Source organism: Sphaerodactylus townsendi, linkage group LG05, assembly GCF_021028975.2.
Source record: "Sphaerodactylus townsendi isolate TG3544 linkage group LG05, MPM_Stown_v2.3, whole genome shotgun sequence".
NCBI lineage: Eukaryota > Metazoa > Chordata > Lepidosauria > Squamata > Sphaerodactylidae > Sphaerodactylus > Sphaerodactylus townsendi.
The window spans coordinates 116,227,728-116,246,609 of NC_059429.1; the positions used below are offsets into that span (position 1 = coordinate 116,227,728).

General features: G+C 44.4%; 1 protein-coding gene across 1 annotated transcript in view; it reads right to left on the reverse strand.

Moving 5' to 3' along the window:
- Nucleotides 1–18,882, reverse strand: part of ATP9A (ATPase phospholipid transporting 9A (putative)) — a 113,606-nt gene that overhangs the window by 28,824 nt on the left and 65,900 nt on the right. Inside the window, exons 14-17 of the mRNA XM_048496126.1 lie at nucleotides 16,346–16,558; nucleotides 9,844–10,005; nucleotides 4,452–4,544; nucleotides 2,160–2,243 (exon numbers count right to left, since the gene is read on the reverse strand). Coding sequence (XP_048352083.1) covers nucleotides 2,160–2,243; nucleotides 4,452–4,544; nucleotides 9,844–10,005; nucleotides 16,346–16,558 — 552 coding nt within the window. The remainder of the gene's footprint in view (nucleotides 1–2,159; nucleotides 2,244–4,451; nucleotides 4,545–9,843; nucleotides 10,006–16,345; nucleotides 16,559–18,882) is intronic.

Here is an 18,882-nt window from a genome sequence, read left to right on the forward strand (position 1 = left end):
TGTTTAAAAAGGGGGGAGGAAAGCCAGTACTTATATATACATGCTAGAATCCACTTGGCCACAGACCAAAGATTCCCCTATGGATTGCCCAGCAGGGGTCTTCCTGCCATGTTCCCCATTGGCCTTAAACGTTTGTTGCTTTATTTCCGCTCAACCCATTAATCCCTCCAATAAAGCTTTGGATTGCGTTGCCCCCAAATCTCTTTCCGGAAAAAGGTACCCATTCTCAGTACTAGTGAGTGCCAGTCTCCCCCCGCCCCAAGCCCTGGGGGCAAATGAGATGTGGGACTACGAGTGAACCGCATGCATGCAACTTCTGCTTGAAGAAACAGGCAGGTGGAGTATATCCGTTGCAGCTAACAAGAGGTACCGTGACGCAGTGGTTCAAATTTGCTGCTTTTTAAAAAAACAACAACAAAGGGTTTTACTAATACAGGAAAAGTGGTTTTAAAAGGGGCAGTGACAGATTGCTTCTTTGCAGACTGGAAACAAAACAAAACAAAATAGCACATCTCCTATGAAGATACAAAAGCGAATGTGAACAGCAATGGATCACAGGATGTGGTGTAGGTGACACCTCCCTAGCAGGAGAATGCCAGCAGAAGACGACTGCATAGCCTTGCTGGCAGTGCACACACTCACTGGGGAAACTGTTGAAGTTTTGTTCCAGCAACTGGATGCCTGGAGCTGACTGAAGGTGGTAGGTGGAAAGAAAAACTGCTCCAAGGCAGAGCCAAGCTTCTAAATGGCCTGCAGGGGAAAATTCCACTCTCCCCTTTATAGAATTAGTGGTTCCTTCCAAGGAAACGCAAGGTATATCAGGGCAATGAGATGGGTGGGGGAAACTTTCAACATCCCCTTTCCCAGCTCCAATCAAATTCAAATGTCATGGCAGGGGTAACAACTGAGCCAATCACAGTTCTGCACTGTTTTCTCCCCGCTTCGAACCCGCCAAACCTATTTTTTCCCAAGTGCCTTATGACTGGAATGCCTTATGACTGGAATGCATTAGAAGTGAACACAGTAAGGGTGGTTCCAAAATGGCTGCATATCCCAGTGGAGTACCTGTGCCAGCCTGTTGGAGCAAAAAAGAACTGCCCTGTAGCACCTTAAAGTCAGCCATATTTATTGTATAGGATTTAGCAGCCTCCCACGAAAGCTTATGGGGCAGTCAATGTGCGTCAGCCTCTACGGTGTTCTCTTCACCTGAAAACTGTTACTTTATTCATTCCATTTATACTCAGCTTTTCCCACCCAAACTCAAAACAGATTATACAAGCTACAAAAAGAAGCTGTGTACATACAATCACCAAAAGAATAACATTGAATTACATTAAATGATGCATGCAATATAATAGTCCAATACATGCAACAACCCATTTGACAAAACCGGATTACAAAATTCTGGAAACACTGTCATAGTGCGGTGTATGCTATGGGCAAAGTAATGAATGCATTTCTTCACCTTTGTTTCCGTTCTGATTTCCCTACAGAATGGGTAAAACACATCTAGAAGGCAGTAATTTAGCAGGAAATAACTATTTACATTCATTTCATACACTCCAGGATGGAAGGCCAAATTGTACATGGTGGAAAGACACAATTACCCATTTTTTTAAAGACTTGGCAATGCTAAGAGAAGGTATGATTCAGACCATGGTCATGGTGCAGGAAGTTAAAACCTCTCCCTCGTGTCATTTCCTCAGTCTCAGTTCCCCTGCCTGAATGTTCACCTATATGTTTTCTTCTGCACAGCCTATACTATCAGAGGCTCATTCCGCACATGCAGAATAATGCACTTTCAAACTGCTTTCAGTGCTCTTTGAAGCTGTGCGGAATAGCAAAATCCATTTGCAAACAGTTGTGAAAGTGGTTTGAAAACGCATTATTTTGCATGTGCGGAAGGGGCCTAAGTGAGGTACCTGCATTAGAAAATGTGTGAATTTGTATAAGGATGGGTTAACCTTTTTTCTCCCTTATGCCTCAGCTCCAATTTAAATCTCTTTGCTTTCTTGCAACTGCTATTGATGTTTTTTTTTAAAAAATCATAGGAGATCTCAATTCATACATGTCCTAAAATCATGTCTAGTTCGGCTGCATTTCCCCTAGCACTACAACTGAGCCTGAGCCTTGAATCATGTATAATCTGCAGACCTTACCTCAAAGTCTTGATACTGCTCCTCCGTCAGGGATTTCTTGGCTACTACCAGGACCCTGAGCCCTTCTCTTGCCATATTGCCACACTGTCAGGGGGACAAAATATATTGCAAACCAAGTCAGGCACTTTTTAGCAAGCGACCCCAAAGTCAGATTTGCCATCAGGGATGATTAATAGAGAAAAACAAACACTTATTAGAACAGAAAAGGAACATGTGCTTTCTGAAGCTATCAGATAAAGTGCAGGGGCAGGAAGAGGAGGTAATTTACATTTCAAGATTTTGCAGCTGGACTAAACTGACTGACCCAGTATTGTTTTTTATCCTTGTGCAAACATGATTTTTCAGTGATAAGAGGGAGATGTCACAAGCAGTAGCCCTAATGGTTACTTTCCACAGGAAAAGTTGCTAGGTTCTATATGGCACAAGGGCAGTCTCACATAATGTCCCCCACAAGGGAGGTCATAAATGCTTCCTATTGCCGTGTGATAGTGGTTACCTCTATAATGAGGCCTACCAGATATTACAGTTTCTTTGTGGAGCTGCCAAAATGTAGAAATGCCTCCTCCAGCTCCCCACACGGGACCACAACATTTGATCCCACAAGCAAGCAATGAAATGAACTGAGCATGCCTGATGTAGCACAATTTAGTGGGTCTCCCAATTTGTAACTGTGGAACAGCTTGATATCTGTGATCCTCTGTTATGATACAGCAACTCACAAGCAACAGGATGCCTGGAATCCTACTATATAATTGAGCAGCATGTTGCCAACAACAGAGCAGAAAAAGCGAGGGAGGCTGGAAAGTGTAGTCCTCGGTCATCTGGGAGGGCCCAGATTCCACCTCTTTCTGGAGGGGGCAAGGACTACACTTCCCAGCAGCCCTTGCAAAGGCTGCAGCTGTAGAAAATGCTGCTGCAGGTGGTTTCCACTTTCAGCCTATTGCCACGCACTCATGGCTTGGGAGCGGGGCTTACACAATGGTTGGCTGTCCTTTTCTCTCCCATGCCCAGTCGCCCAACACAATCCTGGTTCTGCTTTGGTGGCAGTGAGCCTTAAAAAGAAGGAAAAGTGCTGGAGGGAACCATACTCCCCTCCTGCCCCCACTGTGTGCTTCTCCCTAGCAGTGATGCAGCAAGCCATGTAAAGAGCGGGAAAAGGCAGGAGGAAGCCATACTCCCCTCCTCTCCCCACAGTGTGCTTCTCCCTACCAGGACTAAGTCTCAGTGGTGAACTCTGAAAATCTTCCTGACTGGGAACATGGGATGAACTCTGTCAAGCCACAGCTGAGCCGGAAGAGCTGATTTGCAAAATTAGGGAAACCTCTGTGTGTGTGTGGGGGGGGGGGGGTGGGATCTGAAAAAGGAGAGTCCAGTTACAAAGTCAGGGGAGTTTGTCTGTGTATGGGAAGGGGGGATCTGAGAAGGAGAGCCCGTTTGCAAAGTTAAAGGAGTCTATCCAGAGGTGGGATCTAACCAGTTCTCACCACTTCTCTAGAAGTGGTAACTAATTTTTTTCTGAGTGCCAAGAAGGGGTTACTAAAGCAACCTCCCTGCCCAATAGGGACTGGAGGTGCATGTGTGCGGCGGCACCACGGTTTAAATTCCACCACCATCGGAACCTGTTATTAAAATTTTTGGATCCCACCACTGAGTCTATCTGCCTGTGTTTGGGAAGAGGGAAGAAGCTGAGAAAGAAGAGCCCATTTGCAAAGTTAGAGGAACCTGTCTGTCTGTGGGGGGGGGGGGAGGGGAATCTGAGAAAGGAGAACTCGTTTGCCACGTTAGGGAAGCCTATTTGGGGAGGTGGGGAATCTGTAAGTAAGCTTTTTTTTTCATTGAATAATTAGGCTAGGTTTTCAGTATCTGTGTTAAATTGTGGGGCCAAAAGAAAAGGAAAGGCAGGAGCGGGTGCCCCCCTCAGTGGGTGCCGTTAACTCACCAACAATTTTCTACAACCCATTGTATTTGATCATACAATGGGCTTTACTGCTAGTATGAAAATAATGTCCATGTCTTAAGAGATGTACTGTCCCAGTACATCTCTTATGTAACAGATGTTACATAAACTGCCTTACACCCAGCAATACTATCTGTTCTTTTACATATTTATATCTGGAAACTCCTTGGAAAACTAAAGGTGCTTACAAGGACAGTTCCAGTTCTCCCCATCTAGGCATGATGGTCCATGCTTTGACTCAACAATGCCACACCGACAACTGTTCTCGGACCATTCTATTGTCTGAAACCAGCTGGACAATCACTTGCTATTCCAGTTAGTGGGACATTCCTTACCTCTTCTTCCAGCCAGTCATTATACTGAACAATGCCAGCCATCACCACATCAGCACCTTTCATGTAGAAAGTTATTTCTCCTGTAGACTCATCCTGAAAAAGACAGGGGCCAGAGGTAAAAATACAAATCTTCATTAAACATGGGGAGCTCTAGATCTGTTGCTCCAGCGTCTACTTGAAGATTCTGAATGACCCATGGCAGTGTTCTCGCAGCCACCACTTGGATGCTGTCCCCTTTTAAAACTGATTTCAAATGGCACACGGGCCCGTTCCAGGTTGGACCTACACTGCTCTCCTCCCCCCACCCCCGTATCAACTGCCAAAATAGCCATGTGGGGTACAGTCACTGGGCACTTTAAAAGGCACATGGTCAGGAGAAACAACAGCCCTCAGCCCACCACACTGTGGGCCCAATTAGGATCTTGCCCAGTCAAATCTATATTGGTAGATGAACAGTTTGAATTCGTCTAGCAACAAAGGCTGGAAAATAAATATCCATCCTTAAAATAAAGAAAGCTCTCTGGCATCAGTTAATGTAAGATGTTTGATTGTTAAATGATTTAAACGGTTAAAAAGCAATTTAACAGCTTCTCAGTAGGAAACTGAACAGCGACTCCTCTTCCTGTGGTATAAAGCTAGCTTTAAGATAGTTTAGATCTTTTGTCCAATATAAATACCATATCAACTATCTCCTTGCATTAGTCATTTCCCCTCAACAAGTTCAGAGGAAGGTTAGCACGTTCCCATGTTATGGTAGTATTACTACTATAAATCTGAAGAAGGATTTGCCAGTTGCATTGTTTCTTAACCACCACTTTTTCCACCATGGTCTGATTTTGGCCAGAGTTCAAAGGCCTTTCCTTCTCGCATTCTACATATGACAATAGCGCTCTCTGAATGGCAAAGAAAACAACTGCAAACAAGATGGAAACTTCTGTGGTTGAACAGATAGCTCCTTACCAACAGCGGATAGCAGCAACAGTATGGCAATCTGACTATAACAGGATCTCTTGGAATGAGGATAACAGCTGAAGAACATCTAGGATTTAGTTTTTAAGAAGCAGATATTGCAAGACCAAAAAAGGAAAGAAAAGTCTTGTACTTTCCCCCTTGAAGTTTATCAAAGTCTAGAGGCAGCTGGAGAACCTGAAAAAGGAATCCATCTATGCAGATGTCATGTCCAGAGTAAAACTGTTGATTTACGCAGTTGAGTTCTGCAGACCCAGTGTATACCAAAGGCTCACGGAACCTCAAATTTACCCAGTTACTTGCAAGCTGTTGACTGAATCTTTCAACCAAGGAGCCTGAAGCCATCAGTATACAAAGCAGATGCCCTACCACTGGGGCACTAAAACACTAAATGCCCTACCACTAAAACACACCTGATTGGGAATGGGGAGTCCTGACTGATTGCAGAACATTTTGTGGCAGGAAGAAGGTCACCTCCAGGTTAGACTATTGTAACTTGCTCTACGCGGGTCTCCCCTTGCGTTTGATTCGGAAATTGAAACTGGTCCAACATGCGGCGGCACGTTTGCTCATAGGAGGTGCCTTCCGTGACCACATTCAGCCTGTGTTGCGCCAGTTGCATTGGCTTCTGGTGGAATTCCGAATCATTTTAAAGGTGTGGGTTCTGACCTTTAAGGCCTTACGCGGCCTGGGACCCTCGTATTACCCCATATGCCCCTACTCGTCCTCTATGCTCAGCTGAGGCAAATTTACTGGTGGTCCTCGGCCCCTCTATGATGTGGCTGGCCTCCACGCGGGCCAGGGATTTTACAGCCCTGGCCCCGGCCTGGTGGAACACTCTCCCTCCAGCTGTCCAGGCCCTGCGGGATCTTGGTGAGTTCCGCAGGGCCTGTAAGACCGAGTTGTTCCGCCGGGCCTTTGGAGTAACCAGCCGCTGAGTATGGCGCCCCTGCTCGTCTACATCTAGATTATCCTCCTATGGAGGAGTCCGGCTGCTCCCTAGGGGAGGGTTTTAAGAGTAAGGACTCACTGGGCGCCTTTTATTATGATTACCGCTGTTTTAACAAAATTTAGTATGTTTTAATGATGGAGCCTTATGGGTTGTTGTTGTTTTAATTACATTGTTCACTCCTGAATTCGTTGTATTAGTTCTGTTGTACACCGCCCAGAGCCCTTGGGGATGGGGCGGTATAAAAAATTTAAATAATAAATAATAAATAAATAACTCCTATCTGGGCAGCTGCTGTAAGAAGCAATCCCTTTAAATAGCCACTGCCCAAATCACAGCTGATGGACAGGGGCTCAAAAAAGGTCAGAGGGAAGAGTCTGGCTATACTGGCAGGGATCCTTCTCTTGCAAGGATACCAATCTCTTGCCTGAAAGGTGGGGAATCCATAACAGATGTGCACAAGTTACAGAATTTCCTTAAAAAGGATGGGTAGATGGACCGGAAAGGAGTTGCTGACTTCTGGGACAGGGAGGACAGGAGAACGACCCAGGTAAGCCAGCTCTCTTCTGTTTCTATCTGAGGCTACATGGGAGGCTACTTCTAATCAGAATTCCTGATTTGGGACATTTATGTGGCCCCTCTGCAGAGACTATCTTAAAAATAAAACAAGATACAAAAGAAGCAAAGCCATTAATGCACAACCATTAAGAAATGGGACAAGGTGGTCAGGTGGGCGGGACTTAGGTGTAGCCTGAGATACCACCACGGTGCCCTCTGAACTCCACTCCCCCAATATGCAGATCCAGCACAAGCTTCAGATGGAAACAAAGCATCCAGCTTGCTCAGCTTCCTGGGGCCCCCAGGGCCACTATGACTTCTGGAATTTTACACCCCTGCCCTGCCCTGATCATTGACGATCCAATCATGGCCAAAAATGGATATTTAAGAAGTATTATGAACCGCTAAGAATGGTTTCAAACATGTGTACATGCACAGAGCTTCTGAATCCTATTCTTCAGTGCCTCTCCACAACGCACAAAATGAAGCATAGCCTCTCTTGCCCTGTCTGCTTTGACTACCTCATCATCTTCCATTCAAGCAAGAAGATGCCAACCCAAAACACAGTGGGAGTTTGTGTATCTCTACACAGGGAAGAGATTTAAGTGCTACTCTAGGTATGGAGAAGTGCAGGACACAGGGACATCTCCCAGCCTTTGGTTAATTAACAGCAACGAGTACCAAAATGTCTTTGTAAAAGTCAGGGAAGTCCCCATAGGGACAGAGGAAGGGCAGATTCTCCTTGAACAGCTGTGCTGTAGCCTACTGAAATTCTCCCCCAAAAGGCACAAAAGCATTCCTGCTAAATAGATCCAGCAACATCCCCTTCCTCTCTGTGAAATATTTTTCATGATCTTTTAGCCGATAAAATATCCTGAAATATACAGATACAAATACACAGACTGCATCTTCAGTCTGGATATTTTTGTATCCAGACATGCACAGTGAGATATAGAGTCTGACATCTTAGAACAAGTTCAGCAACCTCCCCTGACCAGAAATCTACAACATACTGGGAGAATTAGGGGCTGATGTAGATGAAACAGCACCAGGGCTTGCAGAAGAAGACTTTCCACTCAGGGAAACCGGTTTGTGTTCAGCAGCTGTGGCCACTTGCCTGTCCACTTGAATCCACCAGGGGCTTCGCGAAACAGGTTGGTGGCAGTTATGACACTTGAAAAGGTTGCCAGGTGCTGCAAGCTAGTTCATTAGAAGTCACCTGATGCCAGGCGGTTGGCCTCTGTTGACCTGGAAATTCTGCTAGCCGGAGACTAAATTAACGTCATGGAGCAGTCTGCTGAGAAAGGCTACTGAAAAATATTAATGATCCCAGTGCAACAGCCAAGTGTCTCATTGGGCCCTAAATTCACTCCCTCTCAGTCTCAGCCTCCCGCACTAGCCTCTTTAGCCATCTTCAGAGGACCCACTTCAGGGGTACCCACCATCAAAGGCTAGACAGGTGGCAACCTTAGAAAGGACCTTTTTGGTCATGACGCAAAAAATTTGGAACTCTTTTCCCTTGGAGATCAATCACCTTCCCTCTATGATTGTCTTCTATCAGCAGGTAAAGCTTGGGAGGGGGAGGGAGTGGCACCCCCCCCCCAACAACTGTTATTGGCCTCCCTGTGGCTTTATGTTTTCATTGAATTATTGTAAAAATATTGCATTTTTTTAAAAAAATTAACATTGCAATGTGTAGTGTAGTGGTTAAGAGTGGTGGACTCTAATCTGGTGAACTGGGTTTGTTTCCCCCATTCCTCCACATGAAGCCTGCTGGGTGACCTTGGGGCCTGTGATACTGATGTCACATGATTTCCTGTCACCTGAGAGCAGCTCAGTGGGTTGGATCTGAAAAGGCTGATGGCCACTGTGCAAAGAACCATGTAAATAGTGCTTTCTTTCATGAAGCTAGTTTCAGAGAGCAGCCATGTTGGTCTGTAGTGGAACAGCTAAATTTAAGTCCAACAGAGCTTTAGAGATCAACAGGATGTTTAGGCAATAGGTGTTTGAGTCAACGTTCCTCATGACTCTTTGATGAAGAGCACTTTCACTATTGAAAACGTAGACCCTTCAAAGTTTGTTGGTCTCTCAGTTTCCACTGGATTTGAATCTAGGTGTTCCCTTTATAATACAAACAGATTTCCTATTACATAACAAAAAATTAAACTAGAGTTGTACCAGATCTGACCATCACACAAAGTGACTTGTGCACAATTGCTAGTTTAAAAAAAAATCATGGCACCTCTTCATCTAAAATCAGAATGTTCAATTCACACAAGTTCAAAGTTACTTGATACTGCCCATGTGAGTGTGTGGGTGTGCTGTAAAGTCACAACTCACATATGGTGACCTGGTGGGGTTTTCTGGGCAAGAGATGTTCAGAGTTGATTTGCAGTTGCCTGCCTCCACATCACAACCCTGATATTTCTCAGAAGTTCCTCATCCAGAGGAACCCCTGATTAACTTATGAGATCTGATTAGATCAGGCTAACTTAAAGGCATTCAGGTCAGGGCACTTCAAACATGGGGGCACTGCATAGGTGGCTAGTCCTTATTTCCATATCAAGATGCAACACCTGTCAATTAATTCCTTTCATCATACCAGAACATTACAAAAATATACCCAAAGCCATTGTTTTTCATTGATTGGTTACAAACTCTAGAATCCACAAATGCCACAGTATTCCCCCCACCTGTTTGTACAGAACTGCTAAAAAGAATATCCGGGCTTGCAATTCACACTGTACGAACATATATGACTGAACAACTTTCTCTATGCTAGTTTGATCATGTTTTAGGACTCTGGTTCCATATTTTATCGGCTAAAAGATCATGAAAAAAAATTGTCCTAAACCCAGAGTCCGCTAGTCATAGCTGCATTTTAAGACTGTTATCGCGAAGTTGAACACGACTCACCCGAACGATGACACCCATCCGTTTACTTTCGTAAGTGAATGGAAAGATCTGCAGAATAGTATAATTCAAGATGTGGCCACCAGGCGTCCTCAGCTGCACAGAAGACTGATCTCTCCCAACCAGGGTCAAGCCAACACTCTCTGTCCACTGTACCAGGGCCACCTAAACAGAAGAAAGGTCAAAGGTCAGATAGACTGCTGAGCTCTGAAGTTCAGAGGTCATGCAAATGAAACAGGAGGGAGGGGAGGAAAGGGAGGAGGACGAGGCAGAGAACAAAGTTGCTCAGTTCTTAATGGAACTTTTCCCCCCCCAACCATATTTCATCTACTACGGCAGCTACAATCAAAAGTCTGTTTACCCCTTCATTGCCAGCATTTCATCCCTGGCACTCGGGTGTTAAATCTGATTTTTATTACAGCTGATCGCGCCAAGCATTGAAATCACAATGCAAATGGCTCAGGAAATGAAAACATTTTTTCTTTTGGTAACCCAAAGCTATTAGAGGGGAGTATCCTTCTCGAAACAGAATATGTTCCAGTGCTTCCTTACGTATTGCAGAAAGTATGGGACACTGAAACCAGCATGACTCATGATGAGGGTATACACTGTGAAAAGATAACACGGTGGTCAGTAGGACAACATATCTGCACCCATAGACATTCAAGCTGGCTCCAGATTTTTGTGCCCCATAGACAGGAAGTGGTGGAGGGCTTCATGAAGTCCCTTGTGCCTCAAAAAAAAAAAAACATATTGCGGGCCCTTCTGAATACCAAAAAAAAAAAGAAAAAAGAAGGAAAGGAAAGGAAAAATGGGGCGGGAGGAGAAAAAGAAAAAAAAGAGGTTGCATTTCTAAAATTGCAAACTCCAGGTTGGGAAATTCCTGGAAATTTGCGGGTGATGCCAGAGGGTAAGGACTTCCATGGAATATGATGTCATAGAGCCTTTTCTCCAAAGCTGCCATCTTTCTCCAGGGGAACTGATGTCTGTCATCTGGGGATCAGTTGAAATTCTGGGGTTCTCCAGACCCCACCTGAAGGTTGGCAACCCTATGCAATACGGATGGCACATGAAGCAGACATTAAACCAATACCGAGCATGAAACTAGCTGCCAACTGGCCTTGTGCAGATCCTTATCATGCCTCCTCCCTTCGTGCAAAATGAAGGAATCTTCGGCCCCTTCCACACATGCAAAATAATGCGCTTTCAAACCACTTTCACAATTGTTTGCAAGTGGATTTTGCTATTCTGCACAGCTTCAAAGAGCACTGAAAGCAGTTTGAAAATGCATTATTCTGCATGTGGGGAAGGAGCCAATGTTTAAACCCAGCTCCATGTATCTGCAGTGCACAAATGCAGACTTCACGGTTAAGCCAAGTTACTTTCCTTCCTGCCCACAAACTGGGATTCTGGACTTGGGTTCAACCATGTTCTAGAATCTTCTTTTGCTGGGAGAAAGCCAATTCTACCCACTCGGATAGAAATGTTATTCTTGATATAAGCTTTATCTTCAAGGAGTCAGACTTTTTTCACCAATGGAAATATTCAGCTGGATCCATTTTAGAGAGTTTTCTGCACATAACCACGGCCAGCCTCAGAACGTGAAACTAGTGGGCCAAGCAAGGCTCCTCTGGTGGAACTTGTAAACCCGAACATATTCTTCTAAACCACAGCACAGGGCAGCAACACGTTGGTTTTAATCCCAACTACATAACAAAAGAGACCGGCATTCCAAAAGATGCTTGGTGGCTCACAGTGTGAATACGCAAGAGAACAAAAGACATCTGTGCATTAACGCTGAAGCTGATGCTGGGCTGCTATGAAGAGTCTCAGAACAGTCTCGGGGCCACGACAAAGTCTTTTCTACCTTATGCATCATGAGCTACAGAAAACATTACCATTGAAGCAGTCCTAGGAATCCAAATCAAGTGTAAAATGTTAATTTCTACCATCAGAAGGACAGCAAATCAGCGTTTCCATCATGGACATGTAACATGGACAAAGGCCCCTTAGAGATGTTTCCTGTAAACTAATAATAATTCATTATCTTGGTTTCTGAGGGGTGATAGCAGCTTCCCGCCCAAAATGCACAGCTTGAACCATGCTACAATGCTCACCTCTGGTCTCCCAGAGGAAGTAAAATAGCTGGACTGGACAGAGTGATAATGGAAACGACACAGCAATGATTTGCTACCAAACAGCTGCATTTGAAAGGAGTGGAAACAGTAAGATATTTGTGTGAGAATGCTATTTGTAGGTTCCTTATTATCTCCCAGGCTCCATGGGGTGGGGCTTGAGAATACCGCTAAATTTCAGCGGACGTAGGGTGACCCCATAGGGGTTCTCAAGGCAAGGAACGTTCAGAGGTGGTTTGCATTACCGGCCTCTGTGTAGTGATCCCTGACTTTATTGGTGGTCTCCCATCAAAATACTAACCAGGGCCAATCCTGCTTAGCTTCCAAGAGCTGACAAGAGCCTGAGTCATCTAAGTCCAACCCTTAAAGCAACAGCAAAGCCATTGAAGCCATTATGGTATGGTGGTTAAAGATCTGGGAGACCCAGGTTTGAATCCACACTTCACTGTGGAAATTTGCTGGGTGACCTTGGGTCCCATTATATTCTCTCAGGCTCAGTCCATACATTCCTGCCCAAGTACTGAGATTGCAGAGCAAGGCTGCAACCCTTTTAGAGGTGAGGGGGGCGGCTCAGAGGGCCTTCTCAACAGTGGCCCCTGCTCTGTGGAATGCTCTCCCACTAGAGGTCCCCCAGATGCTTACTTTCCTGGAGTTTTGGTGTTAGAGAAGACCAGCCTTTTCACCCAGGCATTTGGCTGATTCCTCCCCTTTCTGAAATGTCATGTACATGTCTTGGGGTGTCATATACACTCCTCCCATTGTTAGGGGTGGTTGAGTGGTATTTTTAATGTTTTATCATTTTAGGATTGGATCTTATAGGGATTTATTATTGTGCTGGTTTCTATTGTAATCTGCCCTCAGACTGTAGTAAAGGACAGGGGAAAAAATCTAAACAAACAAATAACACTTACTTAACAAGGTTGTTGTGAGGATAAAAAGGAAAGGGGGGGGGAATGTAAACCAATTTGGATCTTCAAATGAGATAAATAGAAACACATTTTAAAAACTGTATGGGGAAAATATTATAATGGAACCAGGATAAATACACTACAAATCAAGAAAGGCATTTAGTGAAAGAGTGATCAATGAACAGGGTTGGGAGATGCTGTCATAGCAGTTCACCCTATTAATGATGTCTTACAGGTAAGGCACTTCACAAGAGAAAACTAATAGTCCACTTTGCCTCAGGGGAGGGTCCTTTGAGCATGCAAGATTAAAGAATCTAAGTTTTCTCTCATTTCAGTCTCATTCTATACAAGAAAGAGAGAACAGGCTTTTGTTGTTATGTTTCAGTCTGGCCAAAAGAGCTCTAAAAGTAGGACAAGAGGTAAAAGAAGGAAATTCAGGGGAAATAGCTGCAGCTATCTAGCAGTTACTTTTTTTAATTTGAAAGAGCCCTTCAGTAGCATGGGGTTGGGGTGGAGGCCACAGGGTAGTAATGGGATGGGGCTTTCAAAAAAATGCAGACTTCCCCGTCTACATGGTTTCAAAAGAATGTTGTCAGTCTCCCAAAAACTCTATATGATTGGAGCAGAGGAGGAAAAAAATCTGGCGAGTTGATGGTTAGAGGACAATATCACGTACTTGCTCTAAACCCCGCACTCCAGTTTGCAGGTCGAAACGGAGCAAAACTTACACGTAGGAGCAATCATACAGGAATGTATTACAGTGTCCCTATTAGAGCAAACAGCATAGGTAGACTAAGAAAATGGCACATGAGGAAAAGTGAATCACCCCTCTTCTCCTAGCACTGTGGTCTCTATCCAGTCAACCCAAGCTATGAGAATCTGTATGCATAGCATGCTGCTCTAGGGCTTAGGTTCAAATTCTCACTCATGAAATTCATTGGGTGACCTTTGATCAGCGTTTCACAAATGGCTGTTTTTTTTGTAGACAATACAGGGCGGGAAAGCCATGGAAGATACCTTCGGCTACTTGAGGAAAGGCTAGAATAAAATTCATAGACATTTATAGAGGTTTATAGAGATGGGAGATAAAGACACTTAGTTGAAATGCATCTTCTAGTTGCACCCTGATATAACATTCTACCATAAGTCCCATCAAACAGACTTTATTCATTATTATGTTAGCTAGGGATATGATATTGCACCCATTTGCCTAGGTTGTATTTGGAGATTTTTGGATGCAACATGCAGAAAGAAGAAAGACAATTTGCATTTGTCTAGAACAAAACATTAAGTTTTGGTAGCAGATTAAGAAGATACAGATGTCACTTTAGGATAGGTAGAGCCTGTATAGATGCTTGCTGGTCTATCCAACTTTTGGTTTGGACATAGATGTTAGTGAGGGGAGAGCCACAGCTGATACCCTGAGCTCCTTGGAAGAACAGTGAGATAAAAAGATGAAAGTAGAATTACTGAGAGATTTCTGGAGATTGATGGTGAAAGCTAGGGAGGGCAAGATTTGGGGAGAGGACAGACTCAGTGGGGTATAATGCCACAACACCCCAGGGAAACTCTTTTGGAGATCAGTTCTAGAAGATCTCCAGGTCTCACCTGGAAGTTGGAGAGAGGATTTGATAAACAGATTATCAGTAAAACACTACAACTCCCCAATATCTTCCTCATTACAACAGTTTCTCCCCAGGGAAGTGAGAAACACAGAACAGTGTCCCAAACTACAATAGTAGAAGCGTCACCAGCTGTTTTAGCCAACTCCCTCATTTATCTCCTCAGCTCATTAAATCACATTAAATGTGTCAAAATGGCTTTTGCTTAATAACACTTTAGCATTGGAGAGAGACAAACAGATCCCTGTTTATGGTTAGCCACAGCTCCAAAGCCTCAAGTCGGTCACATGGGCGTGAAGAAGCCAGTAAGCCATTGATCAGTGCATTCTTTCACATCCGGCAAAGCGGTGAAGTGTTGTCAGGGTTAAAGGCCAGGCTGCCAACAATCCCCTCAGTCGGTTATCTCTGATCAGATCCTACCTATTACATTTCCCTTCTCGGTTACTGTATGGCCTCAGCCTGACAGAATCATGGAGCCCCCTTAAGGCTGAAACTGATCTCTCAATAAAGATGCTTTTCAGGAGTCCCTGCCCAGGAATGCGCACAGGAAACAAATTTAGGAAATCCTGCTTTGTGTTTCAGGAAATGAATCCTGTACCAACTGGTAGAAATTACCTTCGTTGTTCAAAAGTGTGTGTGTGGCAGGGGGAGGCCTCTACAAAACATCCCAGCAGCAAGATTTGGTTCCAATTTTGACACGGGTTGACCTTCCTGCTGTAATAGTATTTTATTGCTACAGAATGTCAAAGGTAGAATCTGGATGCCGATTAAAGAGAGTTTGACAGAACTGCCCACAGGGAACGACTGCTTAGCACCATCTTTCTTAAATTCTGCTCTAATTTAACAGTCGTCTGCAGCCGGGAGTGAAACAGCCACAAAAATATTGTGCTCAGTGATTGCCCATCCCTCTCTCAGTCAGGTTTTCACGTTCAGCATTTGATTGGGAATGAGATTTTAGCACATGCTCTTTTAAAGCTCTTTTATCCATGCAAACTCTATGCTGGGGATAATTAGGAAAGGAGTTGATAATAAAACTGCAAGGATTGTCATGCCCTTATATAAAGCAGTGGTGCGACCGCACTTGGAGTACTGTGTTCAGTTCTGGTCACCACATCTCAAAAAGGATATCGAACAGATAGAAAAAGTGCAGAGAAGGGCAACGAGGATGATTGAAGGACTGGAGCACCTTCCCTATGAGGAGAGGCTGCAGCGTTTGGGACTCTTTAGTTTGGAGAGGAGACGTCTGAGGGGGGATATGATTGAAGTCTATAAAATTATGCATGGGGTAGAAAATGTTGACAGAGAGAAATTTTTCTCTCTTTCTCACAATACTAGAACCAGGGGGCATTCATTGAAAATGCTGGGGGGAAGAATTAGGACTAATAAAAGGAAACACTTCTTCACACAACGTTTGATTGGTGTTTGGAATATGCTGCCACAGGAGGTGGTGATGGCCACTAACCTGGATAGCTTTAGAAAGGGCTTGGACAGATTTATGGAGGAGAAGTCAATCTCTGGCTACCAATTTTGATCCTCCTTGATTTGAGATTGCAAATGCCTTAGCAGACCAGGTGCTCAGGAGCAGCAGCAGCAGAAGGCCATTGCTTTCACATTCTGCATGTGAGCTCCCAAAGGCACCTGGTGGGTCATTGCGAGAAGCAGAATGCTGGACTAGATGGACTCTGGTCTGATCCAGCAGGCTAGTTCTTATGTTCTTATGTTCTTAAAGATGTATATTAGTATCCCTTCTATTATATTAGTATCAACAAATCTTAAGACTGCCTACATACATACACAATCTAAATCAAGAAGTCCAACCATGGTAACCCAGACATTTTACCTCATCAGGACTAGAAGCTTGGTACACCCGGCACGAATCTTCATAATGCCTCTCTGCTTCAGCTTGATCCGTCACACCATTTGATTCGTAGACAGGAGTCACATTGTGGCAGAGGGCTATTGCTTTCACTGCCTCGTGGACCCGACTGCTCAGGGTTTTCCGGACTTTTGTAGCCAAGGCAGGACCTTTTGAAGCAGGGGGCTCCTGGGACTGCTAAGAAAAAGGACAAAGCCCCAATTGTGTGAACGGGCAGGAAGATCCTTGTCAGAAGGTCCCACAGAATGTCTCACCCATTCTGGAAGGCTATCCCACAGCAACAAGGCAACAACAACTGTAACAAATCTGTTCTCAGGAGCCAATTGGCCATGCTGGCAGGGGCTGATGGGAGTTGTAGTCCATAACATCTGGAGTGCCAAAGGTTCGCCACCATGGATCTATAGGATTACCAGCTGCCCACTAATGGTGGGCAGTTGCCCACCAGTTTGCATTGCTGCCCGCCAACAGCTGATAAGTGGATGAAAGCAGGCTGGGAAAAGAGGGATTGTGTGATCTGCACCCCCTACATCAGGGGTCTTCAAACTATGGCCCCCCAGATGTTCATGAACTACAATTCCCAACAGCTCTGCCACTTGGCCATGCTGGCAGGGGCTGATGGGAATTGTAGTCCATGAACATCTGGAGGGCCATAGTTTGAAGACCCCTGCCCTACATGATGGAAAGCCTTCCCACTGGATCTAACCCAGTGACAAAATCCCAGTAACTCAGTCCATTCAAAGCTCAGCAAAGATTTTAAATCCAGATTCCAATTAAATTCAGATCTAGTCCTTTAGCTGATGCAGGTCTTCTTTAGAGCAAAAGTAATATTTGTTGGTCTTGTACATTCACTTAGAAAGTAAAGGGCACAGAGATTTTTGAACCGATATTTTTTTCATAGCTGTGTAGGAACATTGTGCAGATAAAATAAAACATTACAAGGAAATTACTTAACTAAGCAAAAAAAAGAAAAGAAAAGACTGAATGAACAAACTTATGTGTTCAAAAACATGATCACTGAAAACAGATGAGCTGGAAGAGTGAGAAAGCAGGTCATTTAATTTTTAATACTATTTTTAGAGTCCGCATCAGACCCTTCAGGTAATTTTACAATTACTAAATTATGCCAGTCACAAGTCATCCCGTTTCCTGCTCTGTTAACCTCTTGTGTCAAGAGGACAAAAGTTTCACTTCCAGGTCAAAGGGCATAGCATGGTAACAATAATTAGAGCAATGAATCAGAACTACAGTTTAAACGAATCAGGACTAGCAAATGCTTCCAATTACCAAAGAATCTAACCTTTTAATTATATTTAAACTTATACTCCCCAGGAAGCTTGGGGACTTGACCACCATTCAATGCTACTTTTCCATGCGTAAACAAAAACTGTATCAGTTAAACTTTAATCAAGGTCTGCATCAAACCCAAGACAGCCTCATTCATTGCTACTGGAGAACTGATGGTGAACAACTTGTGCCACAACTACTTGCCACAGTTCCATGAAGGTGTAAGTCACAATTTCCTCCAAGGGTAAAAAAAAAAAAAAAATTACACAGACTTTCAATCTCCCCATACTCTCTGCATCCAACATTACTCTGAAGCATGAGCCCTTTTCAGACCCTTTCCGCACTGTAGGATTCAACCTTAGTTTGACGTATGTCCGACCCGGGTACTACACATAGCCGTAGAGTTCGACTCATGTCTGTCTCTGCTCCCCCACTCTCACCATCAAATTTTCGAGCTCGACTGGGAGGTACAACTTTTTGGCGAACCCAGGTTGCACTCAAGCTGAAGCTGGCACAGTGCGGAATCTCCCTCACCTCGACTCTCCTGGCCAGCCAATCACAGTATACTATTTTGGCCACGTGCAGATCGGGAGACTCACGGTGACAAAAAGCGTGCTTTCAAAAAAAACCCTTCTCGTGCACGAAGCAACGGACAGAAATTGTAACATTTATCCCATATTTCTGTGGGTTGGCCAATCAAACACACTCCCTGCCACCCTCCCTCTGTCCCTCCTTTCTGGTAGAATGTTCTGACGGGGGTGGCAAAAAAAAAGAGATGCGCACTCACGTTTCCCGCCATAGAATGGCAGCCAATCGTGAATGAGGAGCGAATGACGCGAGGAGGTAATCCCGCCCTCTGAACTTGGCTCCAGAGAGACGACCTGGCTGCTGTGCAGAGTAACAGCAGAGTCGAGCTCAGGTAATGATTTCCACAGACACAAGTCGAACCTAGGTCGCCTCTGCTGTGCGGAAAGCCTCCATGTGTGCTAGGATCCCACAATGGGAACACATGCTATCCACAATTGCCCTGATATGCACGTTTGCTGGTTGTGTGAAGACGGTGAGTTGTGAATTTTTGATGCACGAAGAGTTTCAGCTTATGCTACATTTATATAGCGCATACTGAAGCTACATGCACATAGACAACCTGCACATCACCCACTTCATACAAAATGGCAACTGCTCATATTGGCACTGTGGCAGGTGGTGCACCTTTC